Source organism: Calypte anna, chromosome 11, assembly GCF_003957555.1.
Source record: "Calypte anna isolate BGI_N300 chromosome 11, bCalAnn1_v1.p, whole genome shotgun sequence".
Taxonomy (NCBI): Eukaryota; Metazoa; Chordata; class Aves; order Apodiformes; family Trochilidae; genus Calypte; species Calypte anna.
The window spans coordinates 5,103,543-5,125,438 of NC_044257.1; the positions used below are offsets into that span (position 1 = coordinate 5,103,543).

Sequence of the window (21,896 nt, forward strand, 5' to 3'; positions counted from 1 at the left end):
GCTTTTTAGCTTGAGAAGGAGAAAATACCATTTTCCCCTTTAGCATTTTGAGAGAGCAAAAGTCCTGTTAATATTGGCAGCTCTCAGGCAATGTTCTGTGTGGCCACGTAGTTAATCTTGCAAGGTCATTCCAGGAACCTCCCTACAGAGCTGCTTCAGGGGGAGCCAAGCGTTCCTCTTGGAGGTAGACATGGGAGATAAGGTGTTTGTTCAGCAGCCTGGGGCTGATCATTCCTTTTTTCCGTCGATTTCTCTGGTTTCAGCCGGCGGTGTCCCCGCCGTGTCCCGGCGCAGAGCAGCTGCAGGTTGCCACCTGGTGGTACCGAGACCGCCCGGGCACTGCCGCGGTCCTCCCGCATCCTCAGCTCGGGTTGCTTCTCAGAACCATCCCTACCACACAGCACCCAAGTTCTGACCCGGATCCTGGCAGTCAGAACGATCCGGAGTCTGTGTGCACCGAAATTACACAAAATATTGAATTTGCCTGAAGCCATGTGGCCGTCACACGCCTCCTCCTTCCACTGAGACACACGGAGGTGCTTGGCAAGTGTGGGTTGTGTGGTAGGGGTATATAGGGTAGGGTTGGGAGGTATGGGCATACATCCCGTGGAAAATCTTGACCAAGCTTTTTTTCCTGTGTTACCCGAGAAACATTGATTTAGATGAAATTCCTAATTTTATTGTGACTTCGGGGTGAAACAAAGTTTCTAAAGGTAGGGGGGGAAAAGTATGTCAAAGTATTATACAGAGTTGTATTATTTTTATAATGTTTTCCATCTTTTGTAAGATAAGCAATATATATATAGACATACATACATATATATAGATGTATAACATATTCTAGGGCAGATTATTCTCTTACATATTTAAAAATACAAAGATTTGGTTAAATATAATGCACTCAGCTCTGGTATGACCGAGGAGGCAATCTGATCTGGATTTTGTTGTCATCTTCCTTGACAAATCTCTTGTTTTGGCCCTTCGGTAATTGTTCTGTGGGGCTCAGAAAAATTCTAATTACAAGCGGATCTGACTCTTGACTATTGTTCTTTTCCCGTGCCTTCTCAGCGCTTCTCAGCGTGTTTTCAGACCAAAGTTGTGCATGTGCACGTATTCGGGCTAACCGCAGAGCTCTGTGCACCTGCCCTGTGCGCAGCCCCGCGCACCCCAATGCGCCCGCGGAGCAGCGTGAGGGGAGCGGCCCCGCGCCCCTGCCAGCTAGAGCCCGCCCACTCCCGCCCCGCCAGCCAATCGCACGGCTCCCCGCTGCTCCCTCCGGCCAATCAGCGCTCGCCATTTCCCGGCGGTAGCGCCCCAGCTCTCCTTTCCTGAGCTGAGAGTCTCAGAAAAGAGTCTCAGGTGCGTCAGCGCTGCCCTATTGGCCCGCCCCCGCTGACTGACAGGCACTCGGCCCAATCAGCGCCCCGGGGCGGAACCCGCCGCGGGCGCCCTCCCGCCCCTCTCCCTGACAGGAGCTCGAGCAGCCTTGTTGCGTTCCCAGGGAGCGGGGCCGAGGGTTGGCTGGACCGGGGCACCTCGCCCCGCCCTGCCCCGTTCCGCCCCTCCGGGCCTTCCCGGAAGGAGCAGACGGCGATTGGGCGAGAAGGAGGCCAGGTCCGGATGTGCGGTACCGAGGGGCGGGCTGTAAATGGGGCAGCGGCGGGGGTAGAGGGGCGCGGCGGCGGCGGCGGCGGGGCCTGGGCCGCGCGGGGAGCGGAGCGGCGGGAGCTCGAGCGGGTGAGCGGCAGTGCGCGCTGGAGGCGGGGTGCGGTGACCCGGCCTCCCCGGCACTGCCTCCCTGAGCCGGGAGCCGGCGGTGGTCGCAGGGAGATCGTCCCCGACATCACGGGTAGGGCGGCGGACAGTCGCGGTGGCAGCGGGTGGCCCGGCGGGGCCTTTACCTGTGGCTGGGAGGGGCAGGGCGGGCGCACGCCCCTGTGAGGAGCTGCCCCCACCGCCCGCCTCTCCGGACAGCCCCGTCCCTCCCGGGGGAACCGTCCCTCGTCCCCGCTGTGTCAGGCGGCCCGGGCGAGGGCCTGGGGTGGCTGCCAGCGGGGCTGGCCCCGTCCCGCCTCCCTCTGTGCCCTTCCGAACGGCTCCGCACTGCCGGGCCGCGGCGTGGAGCGCTCCGGGGGCTGGCAGAGCTCCGCGCTGGGCAGGATGGGTTTTTTCGTTCTGTGACCCAGCAGGTGACAGGCTGACAGCGCCTTTCCCCGCCCCCCACCTGCCCTCTGAAACTTGTCAGGTCTTTTGGATTGTTAGCTGTTGTATAAGAGCTGGCTTCGTTGGTGTAGATTATGATTTCCTGGAGAAGTGTGTTACAGGATTGCAGTCACAGCAGCAGGTGTTGGTGTGGAAAGTGTAATCCGCCTGTGGAGGAAAAGCAGGCGAACAGGCTTGACGGGTCAGCGTTCCTCTGCACTGCCAGCGCTCCCTTGTCCAGTAGGTTAAGGTGTAGACTGGAGAAATCCCTTGGTGTTAAGGAGGTCAGGAGTAGGTGTGCTGACAAGAAAGAAGTCCTGGTGTAAATTGCTGGACAGACATGTCATACTGCTGTGATCAACGCTTGCTGTGCTCCTCTGCTGCTGTAACTCATCCCCTCTGTCTATTCTCAAGTGTAGGAGTGGTTCTCTTTGCTTTTAGGTCAACAGTAAGATGCAGAAATATATAATTTCATACATTTTGTGATTGTTTCTTAAGGAATCTGTTTCCAGAAAACATTTAGAAAAATGTTCTGTTCCAGGAAGATGAAGTTCTGGTCGAATTGGTTTAGTATTGTATTAAAAGACTTTGCTGATGGAAAGGGGAAAAATGCAATGTGATTGACAGTATAAATAATAGAAGTAATCTTTAGTGAGAACATAATCTTATTGAGTGGCACACTCTTAAACTGCCTTTTAGTTGAGGCACCGTGATTGATGGCGATATTAAAGGAGACAGGGTGGTAAATTTGAATGCATTTATTCCTTCATAGAATGAGTGTATTGGATTTTGGGGGGAAGGTGATTGCTTCAGTAGGTAGAGCACTGTAAGCTGCTGTAGTGGTAGGTACCTTTTTATAGAGGCTGCAGCCCCATGTAAGTGTGTGACTAAACTGCCTAGAAATTCCACCTTATGATATTTGGACTTGGCTCTCACCAGATGCTGCAGGTGCTCTTTGTAGTGAGATGTAGGATAACCAGTCTAGCTCAAATCTACTGTTACTTGATTGTTTTAAAAAATATATATTTAGTTATTCTTGTGATTGAGGTGGGGTAGTAAATTGTGAGGTGAAGGCACTGGAGAGCATAAACAGTAGCAAGTAGGTTTCCTGTACTGACATCATTCCTATGTAGCATAGCTAGAAGGAGTGAGTGTAATTTGAAATAAACCATAAAGCACCTTGAAACACTTTTTAATTGACCCTTCTCTGGGAAGCTGATGCTCTCAGGTCATTGGTTCGCCATCATAAGTAGCATTTTAACAGGTGAATGAGACTGCAGGCAGATTTTAACCATAAGTTTAGTACAGCATCATGTATCACGTGTTACTGGCAGGCAACTGCATAAAAAATCTGTGATGGAGGATGCCTGGGACTTGTTCTGTAGTTTAACTAGAGGTAAAATACTGTTTTATTTGATGGTATAAACTGCCTGTAACAGCCTGTAAATAGGCATGTCTACAAGGACAAGCTTTTCAACAAAGCTGAAAGCATACTGAGCTGTACAGCTGCTTTCTGAAAGATGGAGTCAGTGACTGAACTCCATCCAGCACCACTTACCAAGCTTCCAGATCAGTTCTCTATTTCACAGCTAATAGGTTGGCCTGGTTTTTACATACATGCCTCGTTTATTTTGTCCTGCTCACCTCCTGTAACTCATCTTTAGTTCTGGATGAGGAAATTATATTACCTAGTCTTAAAAAAAACCAAAACACTGGCCCAAAACAAGTAAAACAAATCCCACCCAAACCCTATAATCATGCTGTATCCAAGCTAATTGTCTTCCAGCCTGTGCCTTGGCTCCTTGGCTGCCAGCACTTTTCTTTCTTGTCAGAGCCATAGCACTCAGGTGTTCCCTTTGTGCGTCAGTTCCTCCTCCCTCTGTTTTTGCTCAAGTTTCCTGAGGAAATGTCTTGTATCTTTCTAGCCTAATGTCTCGCTGTGTCACTTGGTCTGGCTGAGTTTGTGGAAAATGCCCATGGCATAGCCCTGCTTTCCAGACAGGAGATGGGGAAAAGTGAAAACACCTTATCACTGCTGCCACAGGTTATGCCCCAGTGCAGTACCATGCTTTGACTTTCTGTTTTCAGTGGCTCAGAATTGTGCAAGACTCTCTGGCTGCTGTAGAGGACAAATATCTTGAGGAACTGTGTGTACTGGAATATTTGTGATGATTTGGAGATGGAAAAATTAATTAATTTTCATCACTTTTTTGAATGGTGTTTGCAGTTTTTGAATGCTTGGCAAGTTGTATGCTTTACTCAATTTATATTGTATAGATTGCCTCAAAACCTTAGCTAATGTAGCCAGAAATGAGGGAGTGAAGAGGGGAAGGGAGTCTAGGAGAAGTGAAGGGGAAGAAAGAGTGGAGGAAATAGGCTGTGCTAGACAAGAGGTGCTGTAGATGAGAGTTCTTGCACAAACAGTAGTAAGATTTTTAAATTTTATTTTAATGCTTAGATAAAAAAAGAAAGAAAACTAAGGACATGTAAAATAGCTGACACAGTGGAACTCCAAATACTGCAGAAGCCTTTGTTGAACTGTTGATCTGAAGAGCACCAAGCCCTGGTGCTCATAATGAAACCATTAAATAAGCTACAGTAAAATGTCTATGTTCTATGGCTTTGTCTGTGTCTGGTGGTGTTCCAATGCAGATGAAAACAAAATGACACATACGTGATGCAAACACAATGGGAGGATCATCTCACACTGGGAGTGGCAATCTTTTTTTTTTCAGGCTGGGACACTTCAGAAACATTCAAAGTCAGCAATGTGTGCATGGGGCAACACTCACCCGTGGTGCAGGAGACACCACTGAACTTGAGTGGTGAAGTGATAACTTTTTGCTTGTGTTTAGGAGCTTTCTGGACTATGCTGAGGCAATAGATGGTCTTTTTTTCCAGAGAACCACAAGTATTGCAGAATCTAGAGTGTCTTTATAGCAGAAAGAAGGCAGGGATTCACATGCAAAAATAATTTGATAGACAACTATATTATTATCCTGGAATCTAATACATGTCATCTCTGGCAATTTTAACATTGTCTGTCTGACCTACAAAAACTTTTCTTCTGAAGTTTCAGAAATGTAAAGCTGGCTGAAGTATTAGATCTGAATCCTGTTTATACATTTGAGTATCTGTTAGATTACATATTTTTTCTATCTGTTTTAGAGGATAAATCTGAGAGGTTTGACAGCACTCTGAAGACACTGAAAAGTTGCAGTCCTTCTTTTGGAATCCACGTTATGAACCCTTTCTGGAGCATGTCTACAGGTTCTGTGCGCAAGGTATTTTATGACTGGATGCCCTGAGGTTTAGCATGCACTGAGGGGAGGTAACAGTTCTGGAATAGACCATCAGACAACCTAAAAATTGTAGTTGGAGTGTGTTTTATCCCAAGGAATGAGATCTTCAATAAAAGTGTGAGCTAGCTTTAAGCTGCTTTACCTGGAAAGTACCTGTGGATGGAGCCTGCTCCAGCATTTGTTGACTTTTCTTATCTGAAGCATCTTTAAGTAGGAAAGATGAAACAAACTTGTTCAAATGTTTGACATTCTTGTTTCATTGGACATGTTGTTTTATATAGACCTTAGCCACATATTGCATGTGCAGTGAGCACAAAACTGCATCTCCATAATGCTAATGCTATTTTAGCTTGTGTGTTTGAAGGCATGATAGTTCTAGGGTTAATGATTTCTTGGGTGTTCAGTGCTAGGGCAAATTATGTTGTGAGATAGGTACTGTTTCTAGTCCCAAGTCTCAAGTGCTTCAAAATATTGTAGCCTAAATCATGCTTTTAGTCACCACTGTCCTAATCACAAGCTTGTAGCTTTTCAGGTTTGTCTTGGCAATCTATAGAATGGTTTTGAGGTCTGTAAGTAGTACAGCCTGCTGTACCATTTTTACATAGCTAATATTAATGTTTTAAAACATGACAGTGTTTTGCAGTGGCACAGTGTTTTAAACTTAGTATTCTCTAGCAGTGTAGCAGGGACCAATTAAGGAGAAAAGGTTTGGTTGTTTTTTAAATAGAGGAGGGCATGGACATAAAAAGCTTGCTATAACAAACCTGTTTAAACCAGGTTTGATATTGCTGTCAAGTGGTGATTCTCCTGCTGTGGGAATGGGCTAAATGATGAGCTACAAGTGGGACATTGGTGTCTTAAGCACAGGCCAGAAGTGAAATACATGAAATTTTTTGTACAAAGTTCATACTTCATCTTGGCTTTACTACACCACTTCTAAAGGCTCTTTGAAGTCTAGAATGCCAGGATGCTGTCAGTGGAAGTTATTTCTCTTGATGCACTGTGTGCTAGAAATAGATTGACTTCGAAGCTGATGTTATATACTATCTGGTTCCCGTTTCTAAATAAATGTAAGCCTCCTGAAGCATTTGTCCTCATCTGCAGATTTCCTATCCAGCATTGATTACTTTGTAAGCTGTGTTGATTGAATAAAAGTCTACTTAAAAACAAAACCCAAAGAGACAGCAGCCTCACTTCCCACCCACAAGCAATAGAACACTGAAACCCCAAGATAAGTTTCATTGCCCAGACTTGTAATTAGCAAGGTTGGGATTAAACCTTTGTTAAAATATATTCATATGTTACATGTTTGTGAAGTATATGGCCTGTAATCTTGTGGTTCTCTTTTGCTCTGACAGAGACCTGATGCTGAAGAGAAAACTTTGAGTGGAGAGCTGAGAACCAGTCCTCTACGAGCCTCTACAAAGAAACAGTTGCCTTCTATTCCAAAGAATGCTGTGCCAATAACCAAGCCTGCTTCCCCTGCTGCCTCATCCCAGTCAACAAATGGAACGCATGCTTCTTATGGGCCTTTTTATTTGGAGTATTCCCTCCTTGCTGAATTGTAGGTTTTAACTTATTTTTGTCATTTTTAGTCACTGGGCTTATGCTTCATTGAGGAAAAAAAGCAACTTGTAGGGATCTAGTTCTTGGATTTTTTCTTTGCCTTAGTCCTTAAAGAAGGCAGTAAAACTTCAAGTGCCACAAAACTCTCTTTCTGGAGCGGCAAGTCTCAATTGCTTGAGGTAGCAAGGTAGACAAAAGTGAGGTTTAAAGGGATGTGTTTAGATGGTATTCTCTGAATTATTATATATCTCAATCTTTAAGTAAACACATCTTGGATTTAGGCAGCTTGACCAGCTATCCTAATAGCTTTTTGGGCAGAAAAACCCAATTTCTGAAACAAGTATTAAAACAGAAGCAAGCAGAAGTGAGCATGTTGGAGCTTCTTGCAGTAGTTAATGGAAGTCTTGTTGTGGCTTATTAAATGGAGATTTAGGAAGAGTCAGTTGTTTCCTGTCTCTGTGATATTTAATGTGCAACTTACCAGAGGAGTTGGTGTGATTTGAGTAGCTTGCTTTGGGTCAGTTGCAGTTGATCCAGTCCAGTGACAGAGTACTGTGGGACATAAAAATCTCTGTCTGTAAAACTTTCTAGATATATAAAGTTACATAAGATGTTCTGTGCTGCATAGCTGAAGGGACTTCCTCTGCAACAGACATACTGGATTCTCAAGTATGTAGTTCCTTTTGGAATGAAATCCCTGGAGTCGTTATGCAACACTAAGTCTCAGTTCTTGCATTTAACTATTGAGAGTTCTCACTTTCAATTTAAAACGTATTTTGTTCAGGGCTTTTTAATTCAAGAAAGATGTTTTTCTGCTGCAGCATGAAAAAATATATTGGTATAGTAATGCAAACTCCTCTGGTCTAACAAATTTGTATTATACTGTTCATAAGTGGAGAACTATGTTAGTGCTTTGCTTTAAGATAATTTTTTGTGTGAGCATGTGGAGCTCTATGAAGTGAATAATTTGGTTTAACATCTGTAGTGTTCAGTAGACTCTGCATATCCTACAACTTGGCTAAACTTGCTAGGAACTTTTTGTCTTAATTGATTAGAAAAATAATAGCACATTTTTCTAAAAAGCAAAGGGAGAGAAAATCAGCTGTCACTGATGACAGAAGGTCATGACTGGGTTGTACTCAGAAGAAGTGAAATAGCAAATGAATGCAAATTTGGGAGTATTTGCTCCACCCTTTTAATGAGATTTGTTGAATGACTCCCTCCAGCTTTCTAAACACTGATTCTCATTGCAGTACCTTGGTTGTAAAGCAGAAATTGCCAGGTGTCTACGTGCAGCCATCTTACCGGTCAGCATTAAGTAAGTTTAAACTTAACTTTTACATTTGAATATATATATATATATATATATATTTCTGTGTGTCTGTGTGTTTAAATTTTTTAACTCAAGCAAACTTTCTCATTTGCAGTGTGGTTTGGTGTAATATTCTTAAGAAATGGGCTCTACCAGGATGGTGTGTTTAAATTTACTGTCTATATTCCTGATAATTACCCAGATGGAGACTGCCCGGTAAGTGGTTGTGTGTGTCTTGATTTTTCCTTATTTTTTTGGTGACATTTTGTTAAAGTTAATGTATCAATTAGCTTATTTTCTTGAACTAGTTTTGTTGAGTTGGCTGGGTTCATTTGTGATGTCTTGTACATGTTTCCATGAAAGAATCATGTTACTCTGATTGTTGAGGCTGGTGTGGAGAGAATTTCATGAGATTAGATAAGATTATTAAGTAATTAACTTATAATTTAATAAGTAATCAATTTATCTTATCTTTATCTCAACTCTTGAACTGATACTTTCTTGGCAAGGAAGTTATCTTGAAACACTTAAAGAAGTATTCTGGGTAGAGGTATAATGAAATGTAAAATCCAGACATCTCTGCTGTGCTTTCTGTACAGGCAGGTTTTCTTGCCTGTCTTTCTTCTAAATTACATTAGAAGAGAACTAAAAGAACTTGAGGAGAAAGTTGGTGAAACAAAGGGAGGAGATAGATAGTACTGTGTTTCCTCCTTCTCTGCTTTCTCTTTTTCTCTTTAGGGAAAAGTATCCAAGTTATTGCATTTATTAAAAAGCAATCTGACACTCCAGAGCAGAGCAGCTGGCCCTCTTGGCCGGATTTTTTTTTTTTAGGGGAAGGTCTGGGGACAGGTGTATGTACTGCTGTAGCAGAGATCAAAGTGACTGTCAGGAAGCTGTCTGCTTCTTGTCAAGTTTTTTGAAAAGCTGTAGTCTTTTAAAAGGACAGAAGTGGTAGGAAACCGTTTCCTTCAAAGTGTTGTACTGTTAGTACCTCTCCTAATGCCATCATTCTGTTGTTAACATACAGCTTTAAAGCCTTTTTGAAACTAAGTTTCTTCTGGAAGAATTGACAAAACACCAGAGGAAATTAGCGGTCCAGACATTGCCACACTTTACTTAAAAATATGTAGGATTAAAAAAAAAAAAATTATTGTAGCTCAAGTACACTTTCAGTCACAAGTACCTAGAGCAGAAAAACTCCTTTAATCTGATCTTGTTTGATATTATTACCTGTGTTGGCATCAGTGCTTGTGCAGTTAGCTGGATTAGTTTCCTGATTTGGTGATAAGCATGTGAGAGAGGACAAGATCCTGCATGTAACTTCTGTGCTGGGTTACAGTTTCACAGTTGGTATAAATCTTTTCAGGTTGATTGCTTTTAATACAGTAACAATTCAGTAGTGCCTGGAAGCAAGATCTGATTGACCTTCACCCAGTGGTTTCAGGATTAGGGCTGAAGCTCTGATAATGAATTTCTTTTTTTCTAATGCAGCGCTTGGTTTTTGATCTGCCCGTCTTCCACCCGTTAGTAGATCCCTTATCTGGTGAACTGGATGTGAAAAGAGCATTTGCAAAATGGAGGTGAGTGGTAACATGTTGATGTGTAATTTGAAGGAAATTTGTTCCTTTCTTCATTGTGTTTTGTTCTTTTTAGGAGAAATCATAATCACATATGGCAGGTATTAATGTACGCTCGCAGAGTCTTCTACAAGATTGACACAACCAGTCCTCTCAACCCTGAGGCTGCAGTGCTGTGAGTATCTTTCATGTGTACTGGCATGGTCTGGTTTTTGCACAGACTTGCAGAACCTAGATTTCTAAAATTGTTCATCAGTTCATGGTCTGTACCTCCAGACTTGATTGCACTACGAGCTGAAGTTGAGGTTTTGCTGCATCTGTCTATTCTGCCTTCCTGGAATTACCTGACACTACTTCTCTCTTGCAGGTATGAAAAAGATGCTCAGCTGTTCAAGAGTAAAGTGATGGACAGTGTCAAACTATGTAGCAGTCGTTTGTTTGATCAGCCCAAAATAGAGGATCCCTATGCAATTGTGTAAGTACCATGAGCAAATTCACCATGCCCTAGTGTTTCAAGAACATGTTTTGGTATAGTTGTTGACTAGAAGTCTTTCTCTGCCAGCTTCACTGACCTGTTTTTTTTCTTACATTGTAGCAATACTTTGAGTATTCCTACACTCATTTTCTTCTATTTGGTTTTGACTGAATCTTAAATACTGTTTTTTCACTAAGCAGCCAAGTCTTAAAACATCTCAACAACCTCCAAAACAAAGTAAAGCCTCAGAACACCCCTCAAGCTGAGGTAACCTGCAGTAAACACTGCTTTCAGGGTTTCCTGAACTCAGTTTGCATGACTGTAACTTTGGTTGTACTTTTAAAATACTTTTAAGCTTGCCTGCATGGGGGATGGAACAGCCAGCTCCATAGCGAATGAGTCATATTTCATTTAGCACCTGCTGAATTGCCAGCTCTCACTGCAGAACAAAATGAAAACTTAAATGTTTCCTGTTGAAAAGATCCATGGCAATGTGAATTTAATTCTGAACAGTATGTTTTAACTCTGAAAACTCAGGCTCCTAGATTACTTGAAATTTAAATAAACCAAGGAAAATTGCTGCACTCTGCTCTTTTCGTGCTGTAGTTCACAAAAATGCAAAGTAAGAGATAACTGTACTTTTTCCCTAGTTTTTCTCCGTGGAATCCAGCTATCCATGATGAAGCTAGAGAGAAGATGTTGACTCAGAAGGTATGTGCAAAGCCCAGATTCTCACTATAGTAAGGGCTTATTGCCTGATAAGGGAAGAAAGGTTCTCTGTCACTGTGTGATAAACATGTACTAGACAGACCTTATTTCACCCCTCTTTTGGATCAGCAGGCATGCTGAAACTGATTTGTGTCCTAACTAAGCATTTATGTCACTGTTCAAACTTCAGTGTGTTAAGCAATTAATCATTTAGCCCGCTAGAAAGCTCTGTTTGTACAGTTGTTGGCACACTTGGCAGATTTTTTGTTTAGGGTTGAAAGCTGAGGGGGATGGGGAAGAAAGGGAAAGAGATTTGCTGACTGCCTATTAGCTTGTCCTGAACTTGTCATGGCCATTACCACTTGTGCATAATCTGACAGTCCCCAACTTCTTTGTTCTCTTCTGCTGAAAGATCTTTCATTACTGAATGAAAGCTTCAGGGCTTTCTTCTCATGACAAACTTTCTGAAGCAGCACAAGCAGAGTGCCTTGCTCACATCTCCAATGCTGCTGATTTCTAGCAAGACATCAGCTCATTGAAGGCTTCTTCAAGTTACTTCTATCACAAAGCACTCTCAGTATGATAACAAGAATGTGTTGGTTCATATGGCTTTCATCTGAGCTGCATCCTTGATTTTTTTGAGGAGGGGGATGTTTGATTTTGGTTTTTATTGTTTTGGTTTTTTTACTTGACAAGAGTTGGTGCACAGCAATTCTGTCTGCACTGAGTGATGTGCCAAGTCATTCCACTTACAGGGCCTCAGGGTTGTGAAGTGGTGGCTGGTATCTTTGTTGGGCTGGCAAGGGAATTAATTCTGAATGTTTTGGTTTCTGACTTGGGCTCCTTGCATCAGAGCTGTAGTGTGGTTTGCTGGGGTTTTTCATAAGTAAAAAAAAAAAAGTTTTTGCCAGCCCAAGCTTCAGTCTTCCTTTCTACAAGCTTTGACTGATGTTGTTTGTTGCATGTCCTCTGGTATGAGTGAGATGTTTGCGTTGATCTCAATGCAATATGTTGCCTGTAAATTCAGTGCAGCAGTGTTGCCAACTGCCAAAATCACAGCAAGGCTTGAGGTGAGGTGGTCTTTCACCAGCCTCAGAACACACAGGAAAATATTTTGATCAGATTCTGACTTCTTAAAGAACTTCAGAACTATTTTTGCCTCTTTTTTTCCTCCTTTTTTTCTTATCCTTTAAGTCAAAGACCTAAAGAGAAAGAACAGGTTGAGGTGCTTGAAATGGAAGGGATGTAATGTTGTCTCAGACACTGATAGCAAATGATGATGTTTTCTTTTGTCCTTTTTCTCTGGAGATGCATATTCATTTCTTTTAAGTAAAAGCTAACATCTTCAGTAACTGTTGCATGTATGGTCTGTAAGTTAGTCAAAATTCTGCACTGTGGGATATTTGTTCCAAAATGTCAGTGTAGTTGAGAACATTCTTTTCCTTCCCTGTAAAAGGAAGTTCCCTAATCCTGTATCTTATCTTTTCCTTTCTCTGCAACCTTGGATCCTGGTTTGGTACCTGTGTAATTCCTATGCCTTGGCAAACAGCTCAGGCATTTTAGAACTGTATCTCAGGAAGGGCTGTGATGTCTCTGAGCATGTGGCTTTTGCTAAATGATCTTTGCAGCAAGGGATAGTCAGGTGATACTCTGCCAGGCTCAAGCTTAACTGATCCCTTGTTTGCTGCTGTCTGATGTGCTGCAGCAATTCTGTCACACAGTGTCACCTTTTACACAAAGAAGGAGTGCAGGTTCAGTTTTCTTGCTGATTCAGTTTACTTTGTCAGGTAAAAGGCTTCTCATAGTATGCCAGGTCTACTCACATGATTATCACTTTCTAGAACTTGATGTGTCAATGCAGGTTTCATGTAGCTGGCATACAGATGATCTGATGAGCCTGTAGCAGTGTGGAGGCAGGGCTAGTTTCCTGGTATGCTCTGTTTCTTTGACCTGCTAGAATAGGTATCTAATGTACTAATCTTCTTAAACTACTTTAAGTCTGATGCTTGAAGTTGCATCTTTCTCCCTCAACTAGAAGGCTTTTTTGTTTTGTCTTCTAAATGGCAATAGTTAGTCAAATGTTTGTTGCATTGTGTTGTGATAGCTACTGGTCAAACATTTAGCCATGATGAGGGAAAGGACTAAGGAACTTCCTTCCAAAGGAAGGAAAGGACTAAGAAACTAAGTATAGCAAAGGTGGCAGTTGTTCATTTGTGTTTGGAAGCCTCTACAGTATGCCCAGCATCCCAAGACAGTATGCTATGGGTGTAGGGTCAAGGTAATGACAGATATGTCTTGATTTGGATTAATACTTCTCTCTGTAGAACCAAGAAATATGGCAAATAGTAGTGCAGTGGTGCTGGGACTTGAAGCAAAAGGCATTTTTCAAAAAGTGTCTTTGTCTTCATGGTCTGATAAGATAACAGTGCATGAACAAGTCCTTTTCTGTTAAACCAAAAGCCATTTTACTGTTCTTTCCTGAGGAAGCAACACTAGCTTCCTTCATGCTTGTATTTGCTGAAGGCAAAATGGATGGAAAGGGACTCGGTAAGGTTTGAAGTATTTAATAATTCTGACTTTAACTTTTTTCTACCTAGAAGAAGGCAGAAGATCAGCACTGCAAAAGCACACACGTGTCTGGCCTGTCATGGGTAAAGCCTGGCTCAGTTCAGCCTTTCAGCAAAGATGAGAAGACAACACCTACTTAGCTCTTCTGGATGATGGTGCACAAAAACACTTTCTGTGCTGGAGGGAATGTAATGGAGGGAGAAACAGCAAAGCAGCAGTTTCCTTCTTGACTACGGATTAGTAAAAACTGAATGGTAGCAGTGACTCCAGTAAACCTCTTCAGTGGATTACTGACTTCATGTTTTACGTATGCATTAGGTTTTAAAGGCTTGCCTGGAGTTTGGAAGTCTCTCTTGAACACTGCAGCACTTCTGCCTGAAGACTGTCTAGAGTGGGTAATTCCTCAGGGCTCTGAAATGCCTGGAGGTTTTGGGTTGGTTTTTAAGCATCTATTTTTTCCCTCCAGGAATAGCAATTTTTAAAAAAAAACTACTGGCAGAAATATTAGCATTGGAAATATGATGCCAGAGGTAAGCTGTGTTCATGTAAACTAATATAGCAGAGTTAAACACTATATTTAATGGTTTTAAATACTTTTGGTTTCTATTGTAAATATATTGGGATTTGAAATTGTACATAGACGGTTCCTTGACTCCATTTAGCACTTTCCAGAGGTAAAGCTGGGGATGATGTATGAGGTATTATTGATCTGTAAATGGATATTGTCACTAAAGCACATATTAGTCTGACGGGGTGAAAACAGTGTCAGGCTGTTAGACTTTTATTATATAAACACTAAAATCAAAGCTTTTAATGGTGGTGTCTTGAGCTAATAAAAATCTTAGAGGATTTTAGATTCCCTAGATGTCTAGGGGAATTACTTAGGGTAGCTTGACTAATGTGTGGCAATAGTGACATCTTAAAATAAAAAGAAACCATGATCTGGCTTTTGTCCCTCTGTTTGTCTGTACTGTAGACATTTAGCACAGACTGGAGCTGGAATGGAGGCACGTGGCTACCCATCTCCTGGCCTGCATATGTATTCAGGATGCTAACAGGGTAACAGGAGGTTAAGTACTGAAGCTTAAATACAGTGGTGTTCTACACACAGGAGAAGCTTTCTAAAGGATATGTGAGTTTAGGACAATTTTTTTTTTATTTTTCACAAGAGTCTTCCTAATGTCATAGCCTAGCATAATGCCCTATTCTTGCCTAATAGGGTTTTGCTGTCAAACCCCATAATGTTGACCCCTTACAGCCATGCTGCTTTTTCTTTTGACCTCTCCTACCTGTTCTGGTGGCATTAATGCAAACCCTGTGGTCTAGTGACATATGCTAGTGACTTTATGCAGTGTTTGGAGAGGGTGGTTAGGGAGTGGTGGGGTATGCATTTTGGGTTTTGTGGGGTTTTTTCTTTTTATCTGGCAAGCTAAGTCCTCTTGTCATATAAAAACCTTTCCTTGTTCCCTTTGAGAACACCTTTGTAGCTTGTAAGGAAAGAGACCAACACTTCACAAGCAATATGCTATCATATACCAAATTATACATTTAATGTACCAGTAAGCATGGCTTGAGTGGTTTCTGTGCAGCACTTAACATTGTGTAAATAAATCACTTACTCTATTTTAGGTAATATTTAAATCTTCTGCATGATGTTGCTTTAGTGGTTTCCAAATGGAAAGCTTCTTCCTTTAAAATGCAGCAATTCCTGGAGCTGCCTGGAGTGTCTGTCTCCAGTACTTCTGGAATTCCTCTTTAGACAGAAGACTGCAGAGGGTGTGCAGAGAGCAAGGATCCTCTTCAAGACAGAGAAGGAAGGGCATACAGAGGTGCAGTTCCTGGGGCTACTCTTTTCTCTTCAAGTCTCCTCATGTTGAAGAGGCTGTTACAGGCCCTAAGTTTTTGTCTAAATCTAAAATGTTCTTTCCAAACCTTCATATATCCATTTATACTCAGTGTAATAAGAGAAATGTGGCTCCTTCCTAAAGAAGTCTGAGGTTTAAGTAAGAGGAATTCTAATAAGTTATCAAGTGGGTTCTTCTGAACAAGGTATTTGCAACTGAACTACTGCCTTCAGCTCTCTGACAGCTCTTGTTAACTCTATATATGTGAGGTGTGGGTCTATATAAACTGAAGGCTCTGGGCTGCTGGAACAGCAGATTTAAACATTTTTAATGGATTTTAAGGGGCTGAGTTTTTCATTGTAAACAGTATTGGAAGTAGTGGTTGAGTGCAGCTCTTTCCAAAAGACATTTTTGCCAAGTTTGAGTCAATCACTGAGTGAGATGTCTGTGACTTGGTATGATTTTGTAGGGCAATTAACTCAGTAATTTTCTGCTGTCTTTACCATAAATCTGTCTCCTCTAGCTCAGAGCTCAGCTCAGCTTCATTATGAGGCTGAGAAGAAGGTGTGTTAAGGCAGTGGTATTTTAAAATAGGGAAATATAGAACAAATCGTCAGTTTTTAGTGGCTCTCTGAATGTTGGTGCTGATTTACTTTCAGAGATTTGCAAAGGTGGTGTAAAGCCAACAGACATGGTGTAGGACATTTTGCTGCTTGAGCCTTGAAACTGGCTGCTCTTAGGAAGAGCACTGCATCTGTTTCTGTAGCACAACTGAATAGTAGTAGCAAGGTGATGCCAAACAAGTGTTGCCTTCCTCCTGGTCGTGGTGCCTTGATGGAGCAAAATGTTCAACTTGAAATCTCGAAATAAACCTATGCAAATAATGGATTTGAGATTTTTGTGGTGCTTTCTCTCTTCTCCCATTTCTGCTCCTTGTAAAGGAAGGAGTGGGAGAAGGCTTAGGACCTGCAAGAACTTTGATCTTACTCCTAAATATGTTTTTTGATAAAATGTGTTGCATAAATAACTGCTAAATCCTTTTCTAGAATTAGAAAAGTTTAATGAAAGGACTCTTGACTGAGCACCATGTATCAAAGCACACTTTGAGGAGAGTAGAATTTGTCCTTTGTATTGTGTACACTTCCCTATAGTTGGAACATTCTGTCTCTTTCTTTAAAGATACTTTTATAGCATTGTTTTTGCATAGTTTATCTTGCATGCTGAAGTGAGTAATATTGTGAGACCAGGACTTGGATGGCAGACAGCTTTTATAATTTTATAATTTTTTTATAATTTTTAATTTGTGTCAGTATAGGAAAAAAATCCCAAACCAGTGGATCCTGGGAGAAGGCAGGTGGTTCTCTCTGCTGTCAGTTCTGTGATGACGTGCACGGTGACTTCCTGTCCTTTCCACAGTGGGAAAGCAAAAGGAAGCAGAAACTTTCTGGAGCAGTTGCTTGGTGCCACAGCTCCTTCTTGAGAAGCTGGTGAGGAACACTGTGCTCCTGGGTTTGCTCCTGTGTGAGCAAAGGATCAAATAGCTCCAGGCCTCCTGATTCAGTGATACTTAGGAAACTACTGCCAGTGTAAAAGAGGGATTTGAAACTTAACTTTTCAGTCTTTCAAAAGGCTGAAAAGAAAAAGAAGCCTTTCAAAAGGATGCTGCTTCCAGGCACCTTCTGGGCCCCTGTGTGCAGCTGTGGGCCCCACACAGAGAGCTCCTGGCTCCATCTCCCAGCAGGGTATGGTTGCTTCTCCCTGGGCTCTTTGCTGAAGAGATGGAAAACCAAGTCCACCACTCATGGAAAAGGGTGAGTGATCTTGCTGCTGACCTGCTCCTTTGAGAGGGAGGGAGGCCATGGTGGGGTGGTTGTTTTGCTCTGTCCTCTTAAGCCAGAAAAAAAAAACTTGCAGGTAGTGCAGGACAGTGCTGTAACCTGTGGCTGCAGTGTGGGACTTCAGTTGGTTTCTGCTTTGAAACACTTGATAGAAGCAAAGGCTTCTCAACTGCCTTATTGTAGAAGGCTTTGAGTGCAATGCAGGGTTGCAGAAGGGACCAGCCCAAGAACACTGTTCTTGAGGGCAGGATTAGGTTGTTGGGCATTTTTCTCTTTTTTTCATGCTTGCAGATTTGCAGACCTGAAGGCAGCACGTGAGGGGAATGGCCTTTTTCTGCATAGCTTTGGCAGTTCAGCTGTTGTCTCACTCTTGTTCAGATCCCTCTGATGCTTTTAGATATCTTCATACCTCGATTAGTGCTGTGCCTTGCAGTTTGTGTTGATAGGAAGGGTGTGTGCAGGAAGTAGCTCACATCCAACTTGCACCCTCCCCATAGAAGGGGTTGATGTGTGGCACAACAGAGGAGCACTTGCATCAGCCACAAGTGATGTCTCATGTTTAAAGTACTTCTGGGAATGTGGGGTGCTTGACAACTACCTCAGTGTTTGGGAAATGTTTCTTTTGTTGATCTGTTACCTTTTTTTCCAGATTATTGTGCCCTTGATTTGCTACTTAGAAAAAAATCTGTCTAGTTTTTATAGCTTGTGTTATTTGCATTCTAGAGAACAGATTTTTGGTAATCCTAAATATGCACTTGTTCAGTTTCTCTCCATGTCCTGTGCCTCTGGTCATTAACCTTTCTAATAAATACATGGTTTTCAGTCAAGCATGAATCTGCTATTGAGCTGCTTGCTTTATCAGTCTTTCTGCTAGGGAAGTCTTTAGGACAGGGTACAGCCCAGCTCAAGTGACTGTAAAAACTGTGAGAGAAACAGCCAGCTTCCTGGGAACCCCTGAAAGGAAAAAGTTGTGGCTCTGTGTCACCTACCCTGGCCACCTTTCTCTTCTGTGTGGCATTACTGGTCCTGTTACCCTGTGTGGTTTGGACATCTGGCAGGTTACGAGGAGTTGCAGGGGCCATGGACCTCTCAAATGCCTGTTCTGAGTTTGCTGTAGGAAACCAAAGTGGAGGAACTGATCTGAAAACTGAGCTTGTATTGCCTGGAAGGTGACTACGGGGGTTTTTTATTTCAGGGACAGGATGTGGGAAAGGTTTTTGAGGGCTGGTGTGCTGTCCTGGAGTGTAGCTACTGAAATACTGTGGCCATGAATTGCTGCTGCTACTTGTCTTACAGCTTTCTGGGGAAGGGTGGAATTGACATTTAAATGCTTTGGGTTTAGCATTAGGTTTAATGAGGGGACTCTTGGCTGAGCACCATGGGCGGGGGCAAAGACCAAGAGTCTGAAATTGAAACGTGACAGTTCCTCTGTTTGTTTTTATGATTATTCAGAAGCCTTTGTAATAAATCACTGACTTGCAGATTTCCCAAGCCAGTTAGGTGAAAGATTTGCATAGAAGTTTAATCCCTTTTAATCTTGGGATGCTCTTTCCTCCCAACTGCAGCAGGGTGGACACAGGATTAATTCCTCCTGCTGTATCCCCACAGTCACTGGTGGAGTTGGGCTGAGGGGAGCTAAACCTGACCAGATCCTGGTCACTGGCACCAAGGCAGTTCAGAAATGTGGCTGCTGCTTTGTTTTTCTGATTGTTGCTGAGCTTAGAAAAAGAACAGTTAAAGATCAGTAAAAACCAAGGACTAGGAAGGATGATAGAATGATGTACTAAAATTAGGGTTGATTTCTATTTATCTTTGAGCCATTAGGGACCTTCAGAGGTCTGGTGAGTGGGCTGGATTGCTCCAAGCTAAATCCAGGATAATAGTCTGCTGAAAATAAAGTAATTTTATTTATTCATTTATAGAATGCTGAATTTTGTTTAGCTTGGAATGAATAATCTGAAATATCTTTGTTTGATCATTGAGAAAGGGGATAGAAGACTGACCGTATCCTCTGTCTGCAGAGCTGAACATGGAAAGAAGCCATTCCAGGAGCAAGGCTGGTGAATATGCACTGAAAGCACACCCTGAATTCAGCTGCCGGCTCTCCTGGTACAGCCCTGTCATTTGCTGAAATATTGAATTACAAGTCCCTGACAGTACTTTGATACATAAATATATAGCAATATAAGATATATGAATATAAATGTATCTACAAATATATATATCTATAAATATATATAAGATAAAAGATAATATATAAAATATAGCCTATATATTACATATAGTATATATTATTAGATTTAGAGAGAACATATATATTATACTATTATAATATATATAATATATACAATATAGAATGTCTAATATTGTATAATACCATATATTATAAAATATATATTCTATATATTGTATAATATAATTATGTTATATATTATATATTATTGTATATTATACATTATTATATATTCTATATTATTACAATATAATATATAACAGTATATAATATGTATTATATATAATATATATTATATATTATATAAAATATATGTATTGTATATTATATAATATACATATATATAATGTATGTGTATATGTAAATATATGTATATATGTGTGTATATATTATATATTACATATAAAATATGATTATTATATATTATATACATTGTATATATAATATATAATATAATTCTATTATATATTAAACATAGTATTATGTAATAGAATTATATTGTGTTATTATTTGATATATAATATAACATAATATATATAGCATTATACAATATATAAAATATAAAATATATAAAATATATTGTATATTATATATTATGTTTATAATATATATTTATATGTGTATATGTAAATATATGTATATATTATTTATATATATGTATATATAATATTATATATAATATTATAACATATATATTATATAGTATATATAGTATTATAGAATTTAATTATATTATGTTATTATATATTACATTATAATATTTATTATCGTAATATATTACTATATAATATATATTATATATAATGATTTATATAAAATATAGAAAATATATCTATTATACATATTAAATGTATATAGTATATATGTATATGTGTATATGTAAATATATGTATAAATGTATATATATCCACATAAATAATATATGCTTTATATTATGTTATATATTATATATGATAATATATGGTATATTATATATTATATGTAATGTATATAATATATATTATTATATTGTATATTATCTATGATATATATTATGTGTATTTATATGTATAATTATATATATAATGTATATAATATATATAATGTATAGATAATTATATTAGATATATTATATGATTATATTATATATAATATATAACATAATATATATAATATGATGTAATTTAATGTAATTATATATATGTATATTATATATTTATATGTATGTGTATATGTATATATTATATGTATATGTATGTATATAATGTATTTTATATGTATAGATGTATATATAATATATATTATATATAACATATTGTTATATATATTGTTGTAATATAATTTTATTATAAATATAATTATATCTATTATATATATAATGTAATTATAATGTAATATAATACATGTAACATAATTATATTATTGATAGTATGTATATCATGTATATAAATAATGTAAAATATATATTATACTATATCTTACATATATATTATAATATATAATATATAATGCATATTATATATAACAATTATAACATATTATATATCATATATAATGTTATAATAAGATGTTTTTATATATTTAAAATATTTTAATCTATAAATTTGTTAGTATCCTTTTGCCATGACGAGCTCTGCAGGGGCTGTTTCAGCAGTGGAATGCAGGCTGTGCTGTAGCAGTGTCACTGTAGGGTCGTGGTTGGTCCCTTCTGCTGAACTATTTCTGTTCTAAGTCTTGTCACAGATGTTCTGAAGCCACACGAGGCTTAGGCTGCTGCTTTGGCAGCTTCTTTAGCAGTTTTTCCAGGTGCAAACTCTAAATTGTGCATCTGTTACTGCTTTCAACTGAGGGTTGGTAAACAACTTGGTTTCAGAAAGGGATAAACCCGAAGCTGATGGAACAATTCCAGGGTTTCCAGGTAAAAATGCTGCAGTTTCCTTTGCTGTAACAATACAGAACGTGGCTGCCAGTGCCCAGAGCAGCTCTTTGCACCTGCAGAATTCTTAGGAATCTCCCTTACGTAGCTGAAGGGTGTGGTAATACATGTGAAAATAATTCTCTTTTCTTTGGATTAAAGTGCCAGATCCTGCATGAGAAGCTCCTGCAGAGCAGCCAGAGCACTGCTACTGTTCCAGGGTCCCCTGTCTGTAGTGAGGAGCAGCAGCATCCCAGTGACAGTGACAACAGCCTTGGCCCTGCCTCCACTGTCCCAAGTTCTGACAGAGCAACAGGAGGGAACACATTTAGAACAAACAAGATGCCTAAACTGGGGCAAGAGTTGTGTGACAAGTA

General features: G+C 40.2%; 1 protein-coding gene across 4 annotated transcripts; it reads left to right on the top strand.

Annotated features, from left to right (window-relative positions):
• Positions 1-1,532: 1,532 nt before the first annotated feature.
• AKTIP (AKT interacting protein) lies at positions 1,533-14,657 on the top strand. Of its 4 annotated transcripts, none has more exons than XM_030457879.1 (10): positions 1,533-1,614; positions 5,371-5,486; positions 6,863-7,068; positions 8,324-8,388; positions 8,498-8,598; positions 9,874-9,962; positions 10,036-10,134; positions 10,327-10,434; positions 11,085-11,145; positions 13,740-14,657. In XM_030457879.1, the coding sequence occupies exons 2-10, from the start codon at positions 5,445-5,447 to the stop codon at positions 13,848-13,850; spliced, it is 882 nt and encodes a 293-aa protein (XP_030313739.1). In that variant the 5' UTR covers positions 1,533-1,614; positions 5,371-5,444; the 3' UTR covers positions 13,851-14,657. The 4 variants fall into 4 exon arrangements, with proteins under 4 accessions (XP_030313739.1, XP_030313737.1, XP_030313736.1 ...); XM_030457877.1 differs by lacking the exon at positions 1,533-1,614 and adding an exon at positions 1,636-1,737; XM_030457876.1 differs by lacking the exon at positions 1,533-1,614 and adding an exon at positions 1,778-1,849.
• The last annotated feature ends 7,239 nt before the right edge of the window (positions 14,658-21,896 follow it).